Genomic DNA, 26,532 nt, shown 5'->3' on the forward strand with positions numbered 1-26,532 from the left:
TGCAATAGCAATCGCAAATAATAAAATTCGGCATTATTTGGATGAACGGTGTAGACACGTCCCAAAGTATCAGAGCAACTCACACCAGCATGTTCTGGGACAACAGCGCCACGCTTTCTCCTCATGAACTACTTTTTCGATTTGTTCCAAGTGAAATATATGGGAACTTCAGGATATAATAAAGTCTTGGCGAAATTGTCAGTTGAACACAATTCAAATAAAGTGGTGAGAGTGGTGTGTGGTGGCGGCTCGGCCCTATTTTCTGCATTTTGTTCGATGAAATAAACACGATGGCCATTTTCCAAATGAACAGCTAGATGTGGAACTGATGGTTATCGCTCGTGGATGTTGAATAAAAATATGCTCTAAACCGCTTCATTGCTGCTGATGTAGCGCCCCATTTGGAATTGCGTAATTTCGTCAGTTTGATTGGCCAGCCCGAATACTGCGATGTCACTGCCTTTGTTGACGTATTTGCAAATGTATTTGATCGACTTCACCGAATTGCAGTACTCAATATTGATGTGGGCATCAACCATTTTTGAAAGCAGTGATGAGTAGGGCATGATCCATCTATTGTCGATGTCAACATGGAGTTCTGAGGAAATCACGTCATCGATTCGAGTTGGCAAGATTTTTTGTTTTAGCCAGACTAAAATATGGGCGTATGGTGGGTCTCGCTTTTACCATCCAGCATTGAGTTTCGCCAAATATGTGATTTTTAGTGATTATGTCCATTAGCCTCGTCAACGTTTGTTTGAATACTCGGGCGAGGAGATCGTGTCTATGTGTTGAACTTTGGCCTGTGAATAACAGGTTGGTGATGTCTTTTCATGCTGGATTGCAAGTGAAAGTGGCGAAGAGGTCTGGTCTTCCATACTTGCGCACATCTGTCATGGTATCTTGAGCGTACTTGTGCATGTGTCGTGGACTGCCGGTGTATGTCGCTGGCAATATCACCATTTCGCCGATATTCTCAGTGTTTCCATCATTGGAGATAGCATCACACAACGCACAGTTTTTGTTGATTCAACTGAATGAAGAGCAAACGTTCACTTTCACTTTTAGCGTACATGTCGACATTGAATTGATGGAAGAGATCGCGGCATTTCAACAAATAATTCGATTCATTCGGCCAGATCATAAGGCGATAAGCATAAAAGTCCACGCAGGAAACATTTTTTGTCGGCTCTTCATTTGTGTTGGTGTTCATTTGCATTACGTTGAAATTATACCGATCCTCGCCATGCAGAAAAGGAAATGGATATTGTAGTACATCATTCAATTGATGAGTTTCCTTAATGCGTTGAATACTTTCATTACGGCGGTGGATAGTGATATCGCGTCGCTCGAATTCTGTGCCGACCATAACAACTGCGACGTCGCCTCTCACCGGTGTATTGAAGCGCCGCTCGTGCTGCCCAGCGGTGTCTTATCTGCTCTTATCACACCCGTATAATCATCTGACGGCTTCTGGTCTAGAGCTGTGTTGAATAGACCGATGAGGCTGTTGTGTTCGTATAAGACTCGAAACGATATCCTGTGTGACTTCAGTACTGATTGCGCAATGCTGCTCGACTTCATTGCCAGTGAAATAAATTTGGAGGAACTTGGCATCTTCATCGGGAACCGGGAGCAACGATCCAATTCTGTGGTACTTTTGGTATTGCACTTTGAAGGTGGGCATATAGCCGGCGTCGTTTACTAAGTTAGTTGCTCCGAAGGACGTCATTTGAAAGCATGAATTGTACTTTCGTATGTTTTGAAGGAAGTACTTGGAAATCGGAGTGGCGCCAAAAATGTAACTTAGTAGTGGCTCAGGCCCAGGCGGTACAATCAGTGGTGGCAAAACAAATTTACTGTTTGAAAAGCACAATCCAGGGGATACCTTAGCGAACATCAAAACATGACAATGTAAGCAAACTTTGTCCATTGCGCTAATCACCACGTCTTTGTGTTTTCAGTAGTCATCATCCTTATTGTAATGAAATGCCGCCAAATTTAAGTCGATAATTTCTCTTGATCGAGCCATTTGTGAGCGATTGGCATCAAGTCTTTCTATATGCTGTTGGGGTGTCTCTGCAGCTCTCCATGAAGATGCTTGTGAACTTCTCATTGTTGAGCTAAGATAGAGTTCTAGTACAAGCCAGAATTTTATGTATTTTTTGTTCACAAGCTAGCAGAATCTGTTTATGTATTTTTTGTATTTTTTAATTTTAAAATTTTTATTAATTTATTTGTTATTTATTAAATATTTTTTCTGTATTTTTTTGATATCAAAGAAAAGTGTAATGGTTTTCTCCGTGTGCTCCCGATTATTCTTGTCATTATGTTTGCTCCAGAATATTCTTTTCAATATGTTTATGGTTTTCTCGGTGTGCTCCCGATTATTCTTGTCATTACGCTTTCTCCTAGTGTTCCTGATTAAACTTGTTAATAATTTGATGGTTTTCTCCAAGTGCTTCTGATTATTCCTGGCTAGACATCAGATGGTTTTCTCCGAGTGCTCCTGATTATTTGTGAGAAATCGATCTCTGCATAAAGGATATTTACTTAATGAGTCATGTCATTTTATTCAGAGTTACATTTAATTAGTAAAATTCTGCTAATAAATTGGCACTTGCAATATTTTTATCAGGTGGAATTAAAAAAATAAACAACCATTAGTAGTATAGGAATGGGCATACTGGCGCAGGCTTCAGGCTGAGGTGCGAGGTGCCGAGCCACATCTCTGACGTCACGTCCATCGCTGACGTCACGGCGGCCATCTTGGATGGTTGTGACCTTGACCTTTGACCTTGACCTTGAATTTGATCCTCAAAACGGGTCAAAATTTGCCAAAATTGGGCAAAATTTGCCCAAAATTCCTCAAAATTTCCATTTCTGTGAAAAAAAATTCCGCCAAAAAATTTTAAAAAATTCCACAAATTAAAAATTTCTCTTTTCGAGGGAAAAATTCCCGTTTCGAGGGAAAATTTCTCGTTTTTAGTCCTTAAAAATCCCGGCGGCTAGAAATGTCCATATAGAGGCTTAAGCATCCATGTCTACAGCCTCTGATAAGCCTCTGACGTCATCATGGAATATGTCATTTTGAATAAAGACGTCACCGTTGCAATTTCCGTTACGGCCGCCATCTTTAAATTTATTATCCGATTTTAATGACATTTTTTTTTAAATTATAAAAAAATTCAAATAATAAAATTTTAATAAAAATATTTAAAAAATAAACTTTTACGACACGGAGTTCGGAGTCCTCGGTTCGAACCCGGTGAGGGCAAAAAAAAATGGCGACCGATCCTTCCCTCACAGTGACTGCTGGCATACTGACTCCCACCACTTTTTTCATAGCATATATATCATCCGGCAGTATGACGTCATGTACGCCATCTTGAAATTTGGACGCCATCTTGAAAATCTTTATTTATTATCCGATTTTAATGAAAAAAATTCCAAAATTCATCAAAAAATTAACGTATTTGAATTCTGTTTGATTATATCGATGTACGCCCTTGGTTCGATTCCCGGCGAGAGTAAACGGTCGATCCTTCCTCCATGAAAGCTACCTAGACTGATCTACCACCACCAGTACCAAGGTATATATCATCAACTGGTATGACATCATGTCCGCCATCTTGTCTTCATCCGCTGGAGACCACCATCTTGTTTTCGTCAGCTAGAGTGTAAAATAAAATAAAAAAATACATAAATATATTCTGCTAGCTTGTGAACTTCTCATTGTTGAACAAAGATAGAGTTCTAGTACAAGCCAGAATTTTATGTATTTTTTTATTTTATTTTTTTTAATTTTTTATTAATTTATTTTTATTTTTTATTATTTTTTTTCCTGAAATTTTATGATATCAAAGAAAACTTGCGGTGGTTTTCTCCGTGTGCTCCTGATTATTCTTGTCAATATTATGGTGGATTTCTCCGTGTGCTCCCGTTTATTCTTGACAATATTATGATGGTTTTCTCTGGGTGCTTCTGATTATTCCTGACTAGACATCTGATGGTTTTCTCCGAGTGCTTCTGGTTACTGATGAGGAATTTATCTCTGCATGAAGAATTTTTTACTTAATGAGTCATGTCATTTTTTATTCAAGGTTGCATTTAATTATTGAAATTCTGCCAATAAATCAGCACTTGTAATATTTTTATCAGGTGGAAATTTAAAAAAAAAAAATATCATTACTCAGTCAAATAATCTCTGAGAAATCTAAGAAGCACTAACAGGATGGACGAACTTCCTTCTCCTTGGAGTCTAGCGAAGCCATCCTTCTTTTGCGATCGTTAGTGAGAATCCCGCATCCCGCATAAAAGAACTAAATATTATTTACCTGCAAGTAACATGTGGCGACATCTGTTGTTGAAAAGCAGAACTACTTGCAACAAGTACCTTTGAATGAGATAGATTAATTCTCGCTGATGAAATAATTAAAAAATTCTATTTAAGTAATATATCTAATTTAAAACTCTTAGTTTGCATCTGGCATTAGTCTCAATAACTAATATGAATCCTGAAACGGGATTTGTTGCTGTATCAAAACGTCATCACTGTAGATACTGTAGCAAGGTGTTTACCTTGAGAAAGAATGCTAAACGACATGAGAGAAGCGAGTGTAATTTGGGTCCTTGTCAAAAACCATTTCATTGCAGTCAGTGTCAGAAATCCTTTGGTAGAAGATATTACTTGGATAGACATTACAAGACCTGTACAATTAAGATGAATAAAGATAACGAAGACTGGGCTACAACATCGCGGAAGAGGAACGAAGGCGAAAAAGCTAATGCTAAAATTACTGATCTAGATCAAGATAATAATTTAAAATTTAAAACAAACGAAGGAAGTTGTAACCACATTAGAAATGAAAATATATTTACTCCAATATCTAGTCGTCTCCATGAAAATGTGAAAGATGGAGAACCACCTGAAGCTTACAAGGTCGAAGACTTTGATGAATCATCTGAGGCTGGCATGATTGAAGATTGTGGTGACACATCTGAGGCTGACATGATTGAGTACTGTACTGAAACACCTAAAGCAGGCAAGATCGAAGACTGTGATGGCAGTCTGAGACCAAAACGATGGAAACGACGTAATAAAATAAATTATCCTGATCAAGTTTGTGGTGCTGACATGATTGAAGACTGTGGTGACATTTCAGAAGCTGGCATGATTGAAGATTGTGGTGACACATCTGAGGCTGACATGATTGAGTACTGTACTGAAGCACCAAAAGCATGCAAGAGCGAAGACTGTGATGGTGGTTTGAGACCAAAACGATGGAAACGACGTAATAAAATAAATTATCCTGATCAAGCTTGTGATAATCACTGGCAAGATGACGAAAGTGACCTTGTGGTTGGTGTTAAAACGATAGACACCAGATATAATATTTATTATAAACATGCAAGGATGATGAAGGCAGCAGAAGAGATTGATTATCCTCATGGGAAGATCCTAACATATTGGTTAACAGGCTACGACTACTACATGGATCGCTTTGTGCAGGAAACTATTCGAACATTAAAGAAATATCCTTCATACTCAAAGAACTGAGGGAAGCTGGCTACATACAATAGTGGATTAAATTAAATGTATGTGTATAAACTTGAAGATAAATTAATATATTTTCTTTCCAGATGGAAGCTATCATTTATCGAAATCTGATTTCTAAATAAAACTTATAACTTAAAGGTGTAAAAAACGTTACCACTGCCAGTCAAAATGTATACTGATAAAGACATGTTAGTAATCATGCCAAGTTTGATAAAAGTAATAGGAATCAGTTGGAACCAATTGAAGATGGAGCTCTTGGAGCAATTGGAGCCTTTTGAAGCATTTGGAGTCTTTTGGAGCTGTTGGAGCCATTTGGAGCATTTGGAGCCTTTTGAAGCATTTGGAGCTGCCAAGCATTTGGAGCCATTTGGAGCTGTGTTAAGCATTTGGAGGCTGTTGGAGCATTTGGAGCCTTTTTTTGGAGCTGTTGGAGCATTTGGAGCTGCTGGAGACATTTGGAGCTGTCAAGCATTTGGAGGCCGTTTGGAGCATTTGGAGCCATTTGGAGCTGTGTTATGCATTTGGAGCTGTCAAGCATTTGGAGCCATTTGGAGCTGTGTTAAGCATTTGGAGGCTGTTGGAGCATTTGGAGCCTTTTTTTGGAGCTGTTGGAGCATTTGGAGCTGCTGGAGACATTTGGAGCTGTCAAGCATTTGGAGGCCGTTTGGAGCATTTGGAGCCATTTAGAGCTGTGTTAAGCATTTGGAGGCTGTTGGAGCATTTGGAGCCTTTTTTTGGAGCTGTTGGAGCATTTGGAGCTGCTGGAAACATTTGGAGCTGTCAAGCATTTGGAGGCTGTTGGAGCTGTTGGAGCCATTTGGAGGCCGTTTGGAGCATTTGGAGCATTTGGAGCCTTTTGAAGCATTTGGAGCTGTCAAGCATTTGGAGCATTTGGAGCTGCTGGAAACATTTGGAGCTGTCAAGCATTTGGAGGCCGTTTGGAGCATTTGGAGCCATTTGGAACTGTGTTAAGCATTTGGAGGCTGTTGGAGCTTTTGGAGCCATTTGGAGGCCGTTTGGAGCATTTGGAGCCATTTGGAGCTAAGAAGTAGTCGTTGTACGTCTATGCAGGGCTAAATTTTTATAAGATTGCTGGCTTTCGCAAGTGATTCTGTAGTAGGATAGAAATTGTGTAATAAATATTATGTTTGTAAAAGACTTTTAGGTGTTTTATTCCTCGAACCTTACACTTTTCTGGTATTTTAATTAAATTTATTTTAGCTTCGTCCAGGATCGTGTCAAGGACCTTAGTCGATCTAATCAATCAGTATATAGATTACAAATTTATTTAATGAGTTTTGAACTTTTTCCCGAATCTCTAGCATTACAATTACGAATTTCCAAGATGGTGGTCTTGATGTCTGATAGGATGATGGTAGTAGATGATTTAAAGTCTCTTTAAGAATGTTGAACATGGTTTATTGGAATTATTATTTTTTTTCCATAAAATTAAATGTTTTGCATCGATCGAGGATCGAACCAAGGACTGGAGCGGATCGAATCGATATGTAAGTTAATGAGTGATTTATTTAATGAATTTTGGATTTTTTCCCGCTTTTCTAGCTACATTATTACATGATTTCAAGATGGCGGTCGAATTTCATGATGGCGGGGGCACCTCGGTAATAAATGATTACTGCACTGTAGCGGGTTAGAATAAAATTATCCAGATGGAAATGTACTCTATAATACAAGTACACACACAAGATGGCGTACTCCAGCAGGTGGTATCCTCTGGTAGCATGTACTGAACATAAAATGTCGGATCCATGATGGTCGACAAGGACAAAGTCAAATTTCCAGGACAAAGTCAAATTTCAAGGTCAAGGCCAAATTTCAAGGTCAAGGTCAAAGTTCAAGGTCAAGGTCAAATTTCAAGGTCAAGGTCAAATTTCAAGGTCAAGGTCAAACTTCAAGGTCAATGTTCAATGTCAACAGTTGAGGACACAAGTATAGTGACCAGATAATTATACTACATGGTATCGGCACACTCTAGCTGACGAAAACAAGATGGTGGTCTCCAGCGGATGAAGACAAGATGGCGGACATGATGTCATACCAGTTGATGATATATACCTTGGTACTGGTGGTGGTAGATCAGTCTAGGTAGCTTTCATGGAGGAAGGATCGACCGTTTACTCTCGCCGGGAATCGAACCAAGGACGTACATCGATATAATCAAACAGAATTCAAATACGTTAATTTTTTGATGAATTTTGGAATTTTTTTCATTAAAATCGGATAATAAATAAAGATTTTCAAGATGGCGTCCAAATTTCAAGATGGCGTACATGACGTCATACTGCCGGATGATATATATGCTATGAAAAAAGTGGTGGGAGTCAGTATGCCAGCAGTCACTGTGAGGGAAGGATCGGTCGCCATTTTTTTTTGCCCTCACCGGGTTCGAACCGAGGACTCCGAACTCCGTGTCGTAAAAGTTTATTTTTTTAATATTTTTATTAAAATTTTATTATTTGAATTTTTTTATAATTTTTAAAAAAATTTCATTAAAATCGGATAATAAATTTAAAGATGGCGGCCGTAACGGAAATTGCAACAGTGACGTCTTTATTCAAAATGACATATTCCATGATGACGTCAGAGGCTTATCAGAGGCTGTAGACATGGATGCTTAAGCCTCTATATGGACATTTCTAGCCGCTGGGATTTTTAAGGACTAAAAACGAGAAATTTTCCCTCGAAACGGGAATTTTTCCCTCGAAAAGAGAAATTTTTAATTTGTGGAATTTTTTAAAATTTTTTGGCGGAATTTTTTTTCACAGAAATGGAAATTTTGAGGAATTTTGGGCAAATTTTGCCCAATTTTGGCAAATTTTGACCCGTTTTGAGGATCAAATTCAAGGTCAAGGTCAAAGGTCAAGGTCACAACCATCCAAGATGGCCGCCGTGACGTCAGCGATGGACGTGACGTCAGAGATGTGGCTCGGCACCTCGCACCTCAGCCTGAAGCCTGCGCCAGTATGCCCATTCCTATACTACTACCATTACTCAGTCAAATAATATGCCAAGAGACATCTGTGAAGCACTAACATGTAAGACGAACTTCCTTCTCCTTGGTGTCTAGCGAAGCCCTCCTTCTTTTGCGATCGTTAGTGATCATCCCGCATCCCACATAAAAGAACTAAATGATATTTACCTGTAAGCAACATGTGGTGTCATCTGTTGAAAATAATCGACACTACTTTAAACAGGTTATTTTGCATGAGATAAATTAACTCTCACCACTGAATGGTGCTATTGTAATCAGTTAAAGAGTCATGTAGTCTCGTAGCCATGTAGCCTCGTGTCCTGGAAGCTTCGTAGTCCTGTAGCCTCGCAGTCTCGTAACCTTGTGTTCTGGAAGCTTCGTAGCCATGATGTATTGGAACCTCGTAGACTTGTAGCTACGTAACAAAGTAGCCATGAAATCTTATAATATAATGCTGTTGGAGCAGTTGGAGCAAAAGAGAAAATGCCGTCGAAGACAGATGCGACAATTAGAGCCTTGTAGATGTGTAGCTTCGTAACCAAGTAGCCTTGTCATATTATAACATAATTCTGCTGTGTAGCAGTTGGAGCCAAAGAGAAAATTCAGTCGAAGACAGATGCTGCAATTGGAGCCATGTAGACATGTAGCTTCGTAGTCAAGTACTCGTGTAGACTTGTAGTCATATATCCTCGCAGTCTCGTAAACTTATGTTCTAGAAGCTTCGTAGCTCTGAAGCCTCGCAGTCTCGTAAAACTAAACCTAACCTTAAACCTTAAAAAAAATTTTTAAATTCATTTGTCCAAATAGTTTTTAATAAAACTTGTTTGATAAGATGAGAATACTATTAATATTTGCGTTTTAGTTTCTTGAGTCATATAAGGCGTGTAGATTACTCTAAATAAAAAAGACGCGTAGATTACGTAGGTTTAACTACATACTGGCTTAACTACATATAAATAACTACGTAAAATTGACATGTTCGGGTTGAGTAGTAAGTGACTGAAATGTGTGGAGAAAAATACTGACGGTTGACCGCAGGTGCGTACGCAGAATTTCAGTTCGCGCAGGGAGGGAGTAGGCGGTTAGAACCTCTCTGCCTGCTGTTTGATTTTTAATTATTTACTTTTGTTGGTGGGAATGATACTTTTTTTTTAGGATTTCTTAGGATTTCGGGCAGGAGGGGAATGCCTCATATCCCACCACCCCTTGCGAACGCCCTTGGTTGTCCGTACTATAACACCAACGACCTTGTGCTGAATAAAGGGGCCGAAAAGATACCTTCTTGCTTCAGGACCATTTTTTTCTCTGAAATTTTTTCTTCTTCTAAATTATTCACAAACACTTGTCACGACGAACAACAAACTTAGAACATCTTGTTAACAGCGACTTAATCTATTCCTAACAATCTTGGTTCAATCTTTGACATCTTTGAGCGTAAATTCTCGTTCTGGACCTTGTAACTCTAGTCCAACTTCCCAACTAGAACTGGATTCTGTCTCCCCCCCCCCCCATCCCCTCGTATCACCCTCGCCCATCCTGTTTCTCGCCAGCACACCTTGGATGACACCAGTTTCAGAATACAGTTTTAGTCGGATTTAAAGTTTAATCTTCATTTTATTTTTGAAGTGAAACTTTTGGAAAAGCGGTAGGATAGGGTAAGTCGAGGAGATGGATCGTTAGAGCGTAACGAAACGTGCAACGTTCAGACGTGGAGTGTCCAATGGTGGAGAGGGAAATGGTGAAAATATCTGAGCGCACCACTCCTCACTCTCGGGCGAGCTTTGTTGAAGCGACGCAACAGTGTTGCTTTTTTTTTTTTTTTTTTTCCCCGTTGCGAATTAAATTCAGTTACAACTGAGAATTTGTTCAGACATTTCCAGTAGTGTTAGTGTTGTGGGTTTCTGGAATTTATTGTTTAGTTTTGTCGTTCAAGTGGATTTTTATTGAAGTGCGAATTTTCACTTAGGCGCGGTGCACACCAGAGCAATACGATAGGCGATGCGATAAGCGTGGGATCGCTTTGCGCGACGCAACTTTTATCTTGTCAACTCTCAGGTACACACCAGAGCAATGTTATAGGCAATACAGAAAGCGATAAAGGTCTCATTTGTAATGATGAGTTTGTTTTGACGAGGATGTTTGTAGTGGCTTACAGCTACCTAAAAATTCGTAAATGGAAAAGGGCAAGGAAGTACTGGGTGCATCCGTATAATGTCATGAATATCAATGGCGTAGCCAGGATTTGTGTATGGGGGGTGTTAAGAAGCATGGTCCCCCCGTATTAAAGCGGGTGGTCCGGGGGTCCTCCCCCGGGAAAATTTTGATTTTAAGGTGTAAAATAGTGCTATTTTAGCAGTTTTCGGTACTTAAATTTAAATATTGTAATGGTAAAAATGTTATTAATTTTAATATGAAATTTGTTTTAGTGATGAATAAGAAATTAATTAAAGATTTGGTGCTAAAGGGGGGGAGGGGTTGAACCCCTAAACCCTCCCCCCCTGGCTCCACCCATGATGAATATTAAACATATTTCGGCTGTGGTTGGCCGAGAACTCCGACAAAGCGAAAAAAAAAAATCATGAAATGTATAGGATGAGCACAGAAACGTTTCGCATTCTGGAGCAGCTAGTTTCAGAGGAACTGCGAAGCCAAGACACTAAATACAGGCTTGTTGTTTCACCTGCTGAGAAATTACTTATTACATTAAGGTAGGTAAACTATGTTATTAGCAATTAAGAGGTCATAGAGTAAGTTGCGGTATATAGTGTATACATTCATTTATTATGTATAGAAAAAGAAGATAATATAATACAATCAAAACAAAGAAAAAAACACTACTTGCATCACACAAATGTTAACGCAATACTGTTAATGAAACTGTGTCGATGTTATTGGGTAAACAATCAGTGTGTGAAACTGTGTGAACGTTGTTAGCTGAGAGTACAGTGGTTGGAATAGGACAATGTATCTCATGTGGAGTACTGTAAACAGACGGATCACATTGTGAAGAAAACATGCCTGATCCTTCTCTCTCAGCATCATTCTGTTCGTTAAGCTGTAGAATATATTTCGCTTTAAGATTTATTTTGCGCCTGTCATCCAGTTTCTTGAAATCATGCAGCAACGACCTTAAAAACCGCCAGTCAGAATCATTTCGTTCGCTTTCGTTTTCCAGTTTCCTAGTTCTTTCTTCTTTTTTCGAGGCAAGCCATTCAACAAATGCTTTGTCCATGTCGTGTGTAGGGGTTACCACTTTCCTTTCTTTGACACGTGGGGTTGTTGAAGAATTTCAGAATCCACATCTTAATGTGTACCCTCTGGCATACCCAATGATTCTTCCATGACACTATCTGTTGATTGTTGTAAATCACTGTCTGTCTGCCATTCATGACGATTTTCTGATTCCTCGTCGTGATCCCCTTTTTGTACGGTTGCATTCCCTGATGTAGTCGTTCCCTTCATATAGGGACGGGGGAAAGCAAGATGTGCTACAAGGTAAAAGTTTTTTTTTCTTTTTTTTTCCTGACCCTGATGGGTCATTTACCTGTGTCTTTCATTTCTTCCACTATGTTTTTCCATGCCAAACTAGTCACATCTGTCCTAGAATACGTTTTGAGGGTGTAGTTCCACAAACAAGGCTTGTTTTCTACATGTTTGATAAATGCAATCATCGTAACAACATCCTCCTGCAAACCCGCCATGTTTCGTGAAGGGAACACGAAGCGATACTGTTACCTGGCGCGACCAGCACGCTGTGTAGCCTCCACGATACGACGCCGATCGGTATCGCTATCGTATCGCTATCGCGCTAGTGTGCACCTACTTACGTTGCTTCCATATAGTTGCCACACATTCTATGGAACCATGTCGTATTCACGTCGCGACGCGTATCGTATCGTTTATCGCATCGTCTATCGTATCGCTCTGGTGTGCACCGCGCCTTACACGTGCGTGAAGACCTCGCAACCACGTGTTTTTTTTTTGTTATAAGTATTCTATTGATTGTGAGCATGGTTGTAAGGTGGTAAGGTAATTTTTTTTTACTATAGATATTTTCTTGGACGTAGTTTTAGAACAGACAAAAAAAAATTATGTTGTAGAGCTGGTGCACTGAATTATTTTGACTGAATGATGATACATAACGTGTATATCGTCAAATAGGAAAAAAGTGGTAAGTATTTTTCGCGTACCGCCCGATTCGCGAAGTGAAGTGGCTGGTTGAATGTAAGAGCGCGAGTGCGAGGCGTGACCCTGGCGTGTGCCGGCAGGTCCGGCGATGGACGCGGCCCGCGGCGCGGACACGGACGAGGCGGAGGAGGGCGACGAGCCGGACAGCGCCAGGACGCCCGGCGGCGCCACGCAGCACCTGCCCAGGTAGGCCTTCTCTCCCTTCTCTCCCTTCTCACATCCACGTGGAATTACACATCTTTGTTGATACCAACTGTATTTCAACCGTCCCTGAGCAATGGCATGCAAGAGATCCCACGCGGAGTGACTGTAGTGTTTTACCATCAGCCGTCGTGTTTTTAATCTATGCATGGATGCAAATGACAAGTATATATATAATCATCTGACAAAGCTACATTCTGGCTGCGGGCACGGCGGCTCAAACAGAATGGATAAGTTGTTTCTGGTTGAGGCTAAAGAATGGTTTTAAAACCATTCAAAACATTGCATATGGAACATCTGAGGCCAATCATCCAGATGCCATTAAGATCCGGTGACATCTGGATGAAAAGAAGAAAAGCTAGTGCTCCTGGAATACCCTAACGGGTTCAGTCCTAGGAGGTGGAGGTGGTGAGGCTAGGCCGGGCTTCGACCCGAAACAACTTGTATCGCTACCAAATAGTGTTCGCAGTAACACTGGGTTCGTCCCAGTACTTCCAATAGTTAAAGTTATTTTATTTGTAAATCGCACTCAGAATTTTTGCCAGTATTAACTGCGAACATTAATGAGAATAATAATAAAAAAAAACAAAGTCAATTGTTGAACATTCGAATATCTTTTCCAAGGTTCTTTTAAAAATAATTATGCTGGAACGAAACATCTATTAAAATATAAAATTATGCGGCAATTTTCGTAAGAAATACTCAGTATTTACTAGAAAAAACTTATTTCGTACATGCAAAAAAAAAACCATAGCTGTGTGTTGCACAAAATTACAATATATGTCTCGTAGCATTACAAACTATTTCTTGGCAACTGGTTTCCAAAGGAATCTTTTGTAAAAGTACAGAAAACTTTTTTTTTTTCTGTGTACTGACATCGTTGGAGACTGTCGTGTTAGGACTTCCGTCCACACGCGAAATACGTCAACGATCGGACTCGCTACACATCCACGCACTCTGCACGGACTTTTCAACCGTGTTTATTCGGTTGTTGCCATGGGCGTAATCTCTTGGAAGTTGGGTGATAGGGGGGGCTGAAGTGTCCGGTCCGTCCCTTTTCTCTCTTCCCCGCGAAGTCTAAAAGCCTCTCTCTGAGTGGGCCCGCTTGCGCTTGCAAAATCGTAAACGTGAAACAGAAATGATAAATTTAATCCGCTCCTAACCTCCAGGAAAACCTACAGATTTTCGTTCTTGTTTGTTACATTTACGAGTCATTTATTTTTGTTGTATGATGCTAGTTCCTACGGATTATCACCATATAAAATTTAATGCCATGTTTTGCTGCGAAATACCTGTTAGTAAAAAGTTAGGCAATGTTAACTAAAATTCCTTATGGATTATTTTCGTTTTGGTCTTTATACTACTATATCATTTTCTGTTTTTCTACAGCTGGTTAATGAATGCACTGTCCTTCCATATTCCCATTTTTGAATGTATTTCTTCACAGAAACTTGGGAGTTGATATAAAAATGCAACACAGTAGGCGTGAATAATTTTGTGTCATTTCGTTAGTACAATTCTAGGATTTTTTTCTCTTCGTATTTCAGAGCCATGTATTTAAATATGTAGTTTGAAAATTTTAAAGTTAGAAAAAATCAACTTTGTTGCTGTTATATTACAGATGAATTATTATTATTATTATTATTATTATTATTATTATTATTAACACAACGCGACGTAAGTTTAAAAAGTAACATACGGTGGGATCTCCACTGAGCGTATAAAGCGAGCGTTATGGACATTTTCACTTTCCAATACACCATTTCGGCCAACAGTGCTGTCTTGGTTTTGGCTTGCACTGTTGCCAGATATACGTCATAGAGCAAAAAGGTTTTAGAGAAGAGTTTGTAATGTTTCAGAAAAATTATGTTTCTGTAAGTTCGGTGTGAACATCTTTCGTTTTTACAATCTAATATTAACATTTTGACTCTGTTCGAGCATAGCACTTGATTAAATGAGAAGCCTGAAAATCAAATGTGACAGACTGTTACAAATAGTTTCTCGATTGAAATAATTGTCGTTAAGTATTGCATTAGTGTTTTGAGAATGATTACAACTGTAATGATACTTCAATATACACTATTTTATAGTCCTAATAATATTGACAAATATAAAAATTGTCAAAAAATTTCAAACTATATATAATTTACATTGACATGCCAAATATAAATTTTTGTGTAAATAAGTCATATGATTAATTAGTGGAGCGCAACTAATTTATGTCGTCGAGTAGCATCGCTATCACCCTGGCAACTTCGGCCGGTCCCATCTGGAATCGCCACTGCAAGCACCACTCTGTTTACCAAGATTTAGATACACTAGGTAAACACAGGTGAGTCTTCCTGTGGTATTCTTCTTCTTCTTACTAAGATCTCAGTTGGTACCCCTGAGTTTGAAACTGTTTTGGAAGGAACCCTCTGAATATTGGTTGGCGTTTGCCTGCACCCAGCAGTAGCCTGTCTATGACTTGTGATATCACAAGATGTTATTTAACATGGTATCAAGAGGTAAGATTATGTGTTTTCTCTCAATGTCCTTAATGTTTTCCAATGTAGAATTTAAACACGAAACGTCTTGTGACCAAACATACGGTCACATCCTCCTCCCCTAAAACTTCACTGCAGGATGGTGTCTTCTTGCTGGTTATGAACAGTCTTGGGATGGCCAGTCTCAAGTCACTTCTATACCTGCCAGTTTTCTCTATAGGTCTAGAAGCCGAAGTAATAAAAAAGAAGCGGATGAGGGTACCTGCTGGAGCCAGAGTTGCCGTAGATGCTGATGCAGTTGCTGATACTGGAACAGGTTTTTGGATGTTGTCGATGGTGGCTCGTGAATGTGAAGGTCCAAGTCTTCATAGAGCAGATGTCCTTGTACATAGAGAATAGTCAGTCCCAAAACAGAGAGAGACAAGATGCGAAAAGAAAGAGACCCAATATATATGTTTCCACACAAAACTAATATACTGACAATACAACAGATAAACATCTTTGACCAGATTCAAATATCATATCACAAAATCTACTAAATAACATCATTCAACCTTTAAGTTTTGTCATACGATACAAAGAATAATATGAAGCATATACTGTTTTATTAGAGAATTACATCAATACATAAATATAATCTTTGTATCAAATTTAATTATTAACACATCATATTCATATTAAAACACTACTTCGTTTCGAGAGAGAGCGAGCCTGTTACACAAAAAAAAACTTTAATCATGGAAGTGTTTAAGTTGCCCAATGTGAGCTTTAAATGGTTACTCCACATCCTCAAGCACCACTGACACCTCTGTGATGAATTTTATTATTTTTAAAGGATGCTGAAAACTAGTCAACTTTAGAGCTAAGAAAATTTATTAGACTCTAGCAGTACTAGGTCTCCCACTTTATATGAGACATTAGACTTATTCACATTATACTTCTCTGCCAACTTTTGATGGTATTTAGTTAAATTCTTGCAACATCCGACCAAATATCCTCAATATTTTCCATTTTGCCTGAATCCCACACAAATGGATTCAGTGACCACATGTTCACCAAGGGGTTAAACATTGCCCTCCCGAGAAATAGGTGTGCTGGAGTATGCCTTGTAGCATAATTCACTACATTATTAAAACATAACGCCAGGTAGTACATGGATTCGTCCCACTTTCGTGTGAACCCTCCAAAACAGCCCGAGGCACTACTTTCAAAGTCCTATTATACCTTTCCACGATATTGCCCTGAGGATGATAGGGTGAAGTATGTACCAACTTGCTTCCCCAAGTGAACAACAGATTTTTCAGCTCTACAGAAGAAAAGTAGGTGACATCATCACATATTATGGAGACATGTGATCCAAAATTAGGAAACAAATATTGTCCTAGGTGTCGACAAATTTCGCTGGCCTTAATGGTTCTTAGGGGGAAGAAAAAACAATATTTGGTAAAGCTGTCTACATCTACCAAGATATCAGTATAACCTGAGGTGGTTCATAGCAAAGGACCTACTACATCCAAGTACAAACATTCCCATGGATAACTAGCTACATTCGCAGTATATGGAACTTCCCTCTTAACATTATGAGATTTTGCCTTTTGGCATATTACACATGCCTTAACGTGCCTCTCTACCTCCTTACTCAGACCTGGCCAAATAAACAATTCATTAATCCGAGCTATTGACTTGTCATGCCCTACATGACCATCAAAAAATGAGTTATGATAATAGTAAAAAATCATACTGCGAACCTCTTCTGGGGCAAAAATGCTGAAATTACCTGCTTTTGTAGTTAAACCCTTGTTTGAAGTGTACTCATTAGTTCCTTCAGAAATACTATGCATAATCTCCTGACACTCTTTATCCTTCTCCTGGTGTTCTTTGATATTGCTAAAGGACTTTGGAAACTGCTGTATTACAGATACAGTTTTGTCCTCAACTGTATGCACAGCTGGTTAAGCATGACTGTTTACAGGAACAGGGGACTGTACAAATTCATCCTCACATTACATCCATGAGAGAGCATTAGCCACGATGTTCTCAGTCCCCCTGACATTATGCACCTCATAATTAACAGCAGACAATCTCACCAACCAATGTGCTAATCTACCAACAGGTTTCTTTGAAGCAAGGAGTCAGCTTAAGTCTTGATTATCAGTAAACAACAGAAAAGGGATAAATTCAAGGTACTCCGAAAAGTACTCCATCCGAAAAATACATGCCAAACACTCCTTCTCATATATGTTATACTTCCTTTCAGCCAGAATCAAAAGATGGCTAGCAAAAGAAACTGGTTCAAGCTGTCCATTTATTCTTTGACTTAATACTGCGCCTAGTGCAATGGAACTAGCATCAACATGCAATTTAAATTTCTTTTCGAAATTAGAAAGTTGTAACACAGGTTGACTAAGAGCTTCTTTCAATTAAATAAATGCCTGTTGTTGTTGAGCTCCCCACACAAAATCTACATTCTTCCTCTTTAAATAAATTAAAGGTTCTGCTAGCTGAGCGAAATTTGGAATAAATTTTCCATAAAAGGCAGCCATCCCCCATAAAAGCCTAACCCCTTTCAGATTCTTGGGAGGAGGGAAAGCTAACACTGACTTTACCTTGTCAGGATCTGTTCTCAACTCGCCAATAGAAATGATAAACACCAAATAGCGCACATGATGTTCTCCCCAAGCAACTTTATTTGGATTAACAGTTAAGTCTGCTCTCCACAATGCTTCCAGCACTTGATGGATGTGATCAATATGTTATTCGAACGTTGAACTGTAAATGCCCACATCGTCAATGCAGGCGAATGAAAGATCATGAACAAACTTTCCTAACATCTTATACATCACTAGTTGCAGTACCCAGCGTTGCCCGGCTGAACACAGGGTTAAGGGGAACTGTTTAGAGATCAGATGTAGTTAGTAATTGTCTTCTTAATTTGAATGTCAAGTGTGCAAAATAATTTATATCACTTTCAGATCCCGACAGACGTTCTGCCAGTTTATAGTTATTTACCTGGTCTGTATGTAATCTAGACTCTATAAAGCAATATAGAAAAAAAAAACTGAAAAATAAGGGATTACTAATATTGAAAAGATCCCATTATCTAGCTAATGCTCGGCATGCATTGCAATGCCTCATTCAGTTTTGTTTTGTAATATGTTTGAAGTAGTTACACATATACAAATAATCTATCCATGTCTCTAAATATATATTTATCTCTATCTACATCTATAGTCCTATATATCTTTGTATCTCTCTATCTGTATTTATCTCTTTATATCTACATATATACCTCACACTATCTCTATGTATTCTATATGAGGGTACTGATTGCTTCGTTGTTAATATCACACAGGTGTTTTTTACTTGTATGGGAAAATTAAGAATGATAAGGCATCTAGTGCGTGGCAACAATGTTAATAGGCAATAGGAAATAAACGTCTAGTGCCTGCGGCATTGTCAACACACACTTCGTACGTGTACTGCATGTTGTATCTAACCCCTCCAATGCATTTTATTCTAAATTGGACTTTTAGTAAGGATCCCTAATGTTATTGATAATATAATATAGCCTATAGCCTTCCTCGATAAATGTACTATCCAACACTGAAAGAATTTTTCAAATCGGACCAGTGGTTCCTGAGATTAGCGCATTCAAACAAACAAACAAACTCTTCAGCTTTATAATATTAGTATAGATTCTGGACATAGCTTGGAGCCCACAATGTACTCCCATCGGTAACGTAGTCCACTGATACAAACACCATGGCGTACAAAAAGCTAATGGTTCACATGAGTCAGAATGAAGTTCACACTCATGAAATACAGCATTTAAATCAAAAATATTAAAGTATTTGGCTTGGTCAACATACTGAAAAACTGAATCTATAAAAGGAATGGGGTATGGATCCAAAACAATCTTGTCATTAATTTTTCGAAAGTCACAGACCAAACTATATTTCCCAGGAGATTTCTTAGGTTAGGAAGTTAGGAGTTACCCTATAGGGGATGGAAGCTACCGGAATATTATCTTTCAACTACAAAACTATTGAATATTTATTACTGTACCCTAACTTGGAGGTGAGTACATCAGAAAATTTTATTTTCAGTTTCTCAATTTCCACACCCTGAAATTCAACTAAGCTTGAGAGTTGAACGTGCCTGTTCTGAAAAGATTTTGTCACCAATGAAACTGGCTTCTCTGGGCAAAAACCAAATTCCATACTTTTATTACGAACATCAACCCTTGCTTGTGTCGTTGCCAAATAATCAACCCTTAATATAATATCTTGGGACAAACCTTCCAAAACCCGAAACTGAATTATCTAAGAAAAACATTCAATTTTAATTTTTACTTTAACCATGGCACAAGATGTTACCTAAGCACCATCGGCAAAAGAAAAGGCCATTACCCCATCTTTAAAAACTTTTACTGACCCAACTGAATCAATTAATCCAAGCATTTCAACCCCAAAAATATCAATAGTCACATATCGTAACCCATGCTTCATCGCCTCACTATACCGATTCACACAATTAAGACTTCGGGGCTTATTCTTAACAGGACAAAATATAATATGCCCTTCCTTAGCACACCTAAAACATTTAATGGGTTTCCTCTCACTTCTGTCCAAATTATTATTGCATACAGTATTCTCTTTAACAAATACTTTGTCTACTCACATAACCTCATCCTGCTATCCCGATTCTTTAGGAAGAGAAGTCTGCTTAGCCTCAAAAACTTTCCCTTTCTGGTTTTTCACCTGTTGAGAATTTCGCAAACGAAAACAGTTCTCGGTGACATGATTAGCTCTTTGGCAAAATTCACTTTTCTGAAGTGTTGATACCCTTGGTTTTGGAGCAATACTTGTATTAATTTCAGCTATAGTTAACTCCACCTGGGTGACCAAAATGAGCAACTCGGATAAGGTGGATGGTTTCTTAGAAAACACAAAAAAGTGACTGTAGGCTGGTGCAAAATTACGAAACATTAATTAAAAGAAGTAATTATCCTCACAGGGAAAACCTAGAACTTCCATGAGACACATGGTTTCATAAATGAACGAACAGATTGATTCCTGTGAACATTGACTCCTATCCAGGATCTGTAGTCGGATTTTATGAATCGCAACGCTAGAGCCACATTCCTTAACACTTCCTGATTTAATTTACCAAAGTCCCAATTTTTTGTGAATTGCCTCACTGAACATATGCTGCAGGAACTCAGAAACTTTCAACAATGTTGCAGCATAAACAACTTTCTCACTACAATTTCTCTTTCAATTTTTTTTAGAATCGACTCACCCGATTCACTAACTGCATCATCATCCTTCCTTACTAACGAACGGACTGCACTCCGCAACTGGTCCACCATATCCGACTCCTCGCATGCTACCCCAGTGTCGGTCAAAAGCGTGATCAGGGAAGCTTTGCTTAGGGACTGGATCCATGCAGTACGTGGTCCTGTAGACATGATGGCAAACACCCAGTAACCCCCCCACACAAGATTAAGCACCGTCACCACCTGATACAATGTTCTGCCACACTTACTATGGAAGCCAAGAAAGGCAAGCAGAGTGCCCAGGAAATGAGGCTGGTCCCATCTGGTTCCAAATCCCCACTGCAAGCACCACCCTATTTACCAAGGTTTAGATACACAAAGTAAACTTGCTTGCCCAGATGGGGCCTAACCTGCATATTAGGAAAAAAAATAATAAAAATTGGAAAGATAACTTAAATGTTGAACACTTTGAAGGTGGCAGAACATCAACAAGACAAGTAAATTAAATTCATTGATACTTTCATTCTGATTAATCATATGATCTCTGGACAAAATTCTCCAACAGAAAAAATGTGTTACATAATAGATTAAATTAGATATAAATAGATATAAATCTATGATTCAGGTACAAGAAAATGTCCCAAATTTACTTTATCTCATTTTATAATACTAGATTATTTTTTATTACATAAACTTCCTAAGGATATGCGATTATTCGAAACAAATATCCTGAAAATATACATTATGTACTTCGCAAATTATGGTAATTTCAGGTCTTCGAGAGCTATGGAAAACTATCTGAAAGAAATATGGCCACCAACAGATTAAGGCACTGAATATGGCAATCACGAGCACCCAGATTCAAACACTAAATCAACAAGGTGCATCGTGCAAAGAACTTAAAAAAATATATGTCACATAATCCAGCAAGAATACAACAAACATTACCAACTACTCTTAGAAAATATTCTACTGGCCTTTACTGAACATACCAAATCAATACATAGCTCTTTAATAACCTGCATCGTCTCGGACTATTCTCTCTCTCTCTGTCTCTGTCTCTGTGCGTGTATGCGATGTCAACCATCCATGGCGAGTCTGGTGATGGTCCTGCAGCTCCATAACTAACTGCCTAAATCCCCAGTTTATATAACCTAATGTTCTCCCCGTCTTTCCCACCTATGCCTCTCACTTCTCTGTGAAGAAACAGAAAATCGGACACTATAATAGAATGTTCTAGAAGATTCTTCTTTGCAGTCCAAACAATCGATACACAGCCGAGTCTTCCGGTGGTATTCTTCTTCTTACTAAGATCTCAGTTGGTACCCCTGAGTTTGAAGCTGTTTTGGAAGGAACTCTCTGAATTTTTGTTGGCGTTTGCTTGCACCCAGTAGTAGCCTGTCTATGGCTTGTAATTTCACAAGATATTATGTAACATGGTAACAAGAGGTAAGGTAATGTGTTTTCTCTCAATGTCCTTAATGTTTTCCAATGTACAATTTAAACATGAAACGTCTCGTAACCAAACACACGGTCACACAACAATGCGCGCCATCGACTCTGTACTGCGTACCAAGAGTGAGACGTCCTGTTGTTGCTCGATACGCTCTCTCTACACTGTAAATTTAATTTGTAAATGGAAAATAAATATTAATTTAAATTTAAATATTTGTAAATTTTGTACATTTACATGAAAACAACTGTTATATTACTAAATAGTGTTCACAGCGATACTGGGTTTAGATTCTTACCCCGGAATTTATTTTTTGATTTGTCCGAGTACCTCCAGTAATTAAAGATATATGTAAACCGTCCCCTAAATAGCTTTCCAGTATTGACTGCGCACATAAGCTTTGTACAACAAAATAAAGTCATTTTGTTAAATGTTAGATTATCTTTTCAATGGTTTAAAAATATATTCTTGGATTAAACATCAATTAAAATATAAAATTTGCACCAATTTTCGTAATACTCTCTATCATCTCGAAAAACGTATTTCATATGTGCAGAAATAACCACAGCCACGTGTTGTACAAATGCACAATATCTTTCTTGTAGTATCACAAGCTGGTTTCAAAAGGAATATTTTGTAAAAGTACAGATATTGGTTTTTCCCTCGTGGCGCGACTTCCTCGCCGACGAGGACCTGCGAGGGTCGCCACCCGTCACTCTGTGCGCCGCGGCTTGACTGCCGGTCACCGAGACGGCGCCCGAGTGGCTCGGAGTCTCCTGGAATCTGGCAGCTCTGAGCGCTACAGCATAGCCGCAATAGTCTGACGTGCGGGACTTGTTGGCACGTACTCCCACGAAGTGCTGGATCCACCAACACGAGCTCACAAGATGGACACGCTATCTCAACGAGACTTGGAGGTGTTTCAGGAGGAGCTACAATGAGAGGCTGGGGTGACCCATCCCAGTATATCATTGCCGTCCACTCCGCACACCCTCAAACATTCAACTAACCTGTGATCCCCATCCCAAGAGTATCACGAGACGTTTTATCCAGGTCCGTCACATCTCTGCAACCCCTCAGAAAACCCAGAGAGCTTGTGATTTTTCGCGAAACAATATTATTGCTAACTAAAGTGTAATACGATATGTCTGAACCAGCAATTTCTGCCGTATGATTGGTAGCCGTTTGCAACAAAAATATAGCCTTATTTGGCCGAGCCATTTAGAAAGCGTTTGCTTCCGCACAGAATTTCCGAATGAGTAGAAGTTGAGGCTAGGGCCTCGCGATGGAGAACTGGATAATTTCTCTAACCGACCTCGGTCAACCTGAAGCTCTATCCACTCCTAAGTGTAGCCCGACGCACCAACTCGCGACAAACATTTTAAAATTTTTAATTAAAGTTTATTTATATAAATTAATTTATAGGCGTACACTAAAACCTTTCCCCACTAATGGCAAGCTAGTATGACATCACTTCCGCCATCCATCTTTTTTCATCTGCTGGAGGGCGCCATATTGTTTTCGTCTGCTAGAGGGCGCTACCGCCATTTTAGTTTAATTTTTATGCGCTAGATAGAATTCAGTAATTATTTATTTTCAGGATATCCGCCATCTTGAAAATCTGTATTTATTTAGCTATAAATTCGGGAAAAAATTTAAAAAACATAAAAAATCAATTAATAAAATAATGATTGATTCAATCGATAGTTATTTGGGCTGACCGCAACTGTAAATAATACTACCAATGAACAGTCCCGACAAAACCAGTGCCCCCCAAAACCAATGCGAACATAAAGTCCAAGCACCCAACCCCCGCAGGGTAGACTCTTTCGACCCCTCCAGCATGGCTAACACCCTGCATGTTTAGGCGCATAGGCTTCGGCCTGAGACGCACTTAATCTCCTCCCTAACCCGGACCCCTCCCAAACACATTTAGTTTTTAGTTAGGTTAGGAGAAAAAAATCACAGATCTGTGATTCTTGTGCCGAAAGTGGGCGTGACCTTAAGGGCGCCGTCTGGACGATGGAAGGAAGCCACTGTAGACATTTACCTCTATATCTCTCCTTTGGAAAGAACTTGAGATTTTCAATTTTTGTTTGGGCAGGAAAGGAGTAAAAAGAACATTCGACGTCGGTCTGGTGGATTTAAGTTGTCACATACCCACCTTAACACTTTTGCGACCCCGCCAATATCACGAAAATGGCTCTTTTCAACCTATTTTTTTGTGCAGTAAAAACCGTCAGAATTTAAGGAACTCACCAGTCACACGCGCCCTGTACTTCTTGCATTGATTCCTGCATTTAAACAGGCATGTCACCGCGGAAAATTCTTAATGGCAATACTAGAGGTAAACGTATGCACGGGCGAAACTGCTAGCCACCTCGTGGCGCCCTCTGTAGCTGTACCGGCAGCCGGCTGCTATCTCTCCCGCCGCGGTGGCGTGACGTGTAGACGGGTGAGAGGGGGGGGGGGGAGGCCTTGACTGCTCAGGGCGATAGTGGCCCTTCTCCTCCTCTTTCCCCTGTCGGAGGAATAACTGAACAAGAACGTGTAAAGGAATTACGGAGTGATATTCATAATGGACCATTTCATGTATTCGGGGACCATTCAAAGTGCAGTGAACGAGAATACTATTGTGATGGTTCTAGAAGCACAGAAGATAATATAGTTCCAAGTATGAAAAGTATGGGCATGTGGGATGAAATAATGTCAGAAAATAATGTGGTAGTTCATCATGCAGAAAGGCTCTTGAAAAACATGACAACAAATAGAGCTGAGTCTTTTAATAATACAGTTGCAAAGTTTGTTAGTGGTAAAAGAGTCAACTTTTCTCTCCGTGGTGGATACCTTACCATAAGTGAACTTTCAGTTATTTCGTGCAATGCAGATGGTAACGAACAAGCCGAAATTCACAAAAAATTCACAAATAACAGTCCTGGTGAATATTAAAAACAAATATTTAAAAGCAAAAAAAAAATTTCTACTGAAAAAAGAAGAAAAGAGGCGCTTGGAAAACCCCACAAAGAATACTAACAAGAAAATTAACTTTTCAGAAGACTCACATTATGGCAATGTTTCTCAGATACCAGACATGAATCCTGAAGAATACGAAAAGAAAAAAGAAGAATTTTTGAGAGGACTGCAGTGTGACAGCAAAAAAAATTCAGGATATCCAGTCATCAACCACTGGACAAAGGCACTGTATCTTGTGGAAATGTGAAAAGCAAAGCGTCTGACGGCTTCAAATTTCGGAAAAATATGTCAAATGAGAGAAACAACACCGCGCTCTAAAACAGTTCAATCTATTTTATATTCAACCTTCTCTGGAAACAAAGCAACTAAATATGGAATTGAGAACGAACCTCATGCAGTCACTCAGCTGGAACAGGAGGTGGGCTTAGTCATAATTCCTTCAGGACTTTTCATTGACGAAAATATACAATTTCTAGCAGCATCGCCTGATGGGCTCATTAGTAGTGATGGTATCATTGAAATCAAATGCAACTGCCAAGACTATGCTTCCTGAAACGGTAATTCTGGAGAAAAAAAATTCTTTTTTGTGAATTGAAGGATGGAAAAATGCATCTCAAGATCGGTCATATGTACATGTACCAAATTCAGGGACAACTCCATGTTACAGGTCGCTAATTATGCCTTTTTGTCGTTTGGACTCCAAAAGGAATGCTTTTCAGAAAATCACAAAAGATTACCATTTCTGTAAAAGTTTAATGAAAAAAAAAACTTATGCAGTTCTACATGAATTCATTACTGCCAGTAACACTAACGTGTCATGATGTAGTCCTTCAATGAAGATATTTAGAAAACACGGCGGTTTTATTTCAACTTAAATATTGGGTTTTACAATGTACTTTTTATAGGACTAGTATTTATACAGGTAATATGCCAAGTGTCATTCTGATTGGGAAATTATGTTTAACAAGAAAACCAGTTTAAATGTGCTCGTGCATATGTGTGTGGTGAGTTTGAGAAAACTGAATGCAGAAGGTGATTTCAAACAGAACATGTAAAATTGGTATCTGCATAAATAAGAAAGTACTTAAAGGTGTGAACATTGTTGGAAAAAATGTTTATTTTGGGATTGTATGTAAATACATTCAAAAATTTAATTAATATTTAACACAGTTCTATATTTAAAAACAATTTTATTTTATGGGTTATCTCTATGCATTATTTTCTTCTTCTATTTTGTTTGGTTTGTGTATTCTTAGGTATATTTCGAAGAAAGACTACCTATTGTTATTGAAGCCGTTTCCAAAGTGCGACTGCAGGAAAATTTTAAGATGATTTTTCGTTTAATGTTCTATAGATACTGCAGCCATCGTGAAATCAAACGTTTGTGTGTATATACATATA

At 38.9% G+C, this 26,532-nt stretch overlaps 1 protein-coding gene across 2 annotated transcripts in view; it reads left to right on the forward strand.

The window, feature by feature from the left end:
- LOC134541615 (basic helix-loop-helix ARNT-like protein 1) overlaps positions 1 to 26,532 on the forward strand; it is a 453,028-nt gene that overhangs the window by 52,222 nt on the left and 374,274 nt on the right. For both annotated transcript variants that reach the window (XM_063385164.1, XM_063385175.1), the window contains exon 2: positions 12,821 to 12,926. In XM_063385164.1, the coding sequence (XP_063241234.1) occupies positions 12,829 to 12,926 (98 nt within the window). In that variant the 5' untranslated portion in view covers positions 12,821 to 12,828. The remainder of the gene's footprint in view (positions 1 to 12,820; positions 12,927 to 26,532) is intronic.

The sequence above is a fragment of the Bacillus rossius genome, chromosome 1 (assembly GCF_032445375.1).
Source record: "Bacillus rossius redtenbacheri isolate Brsri chromosome 1, Brsri_v3, whole genome shotgun sequence".
Taxonomy (NCBI): Eukaryota; Metazoa; Arthropoda; class Insecta; order Phasmatodea; family Bacillidae; genus Bacillus; species Bacillus rossius.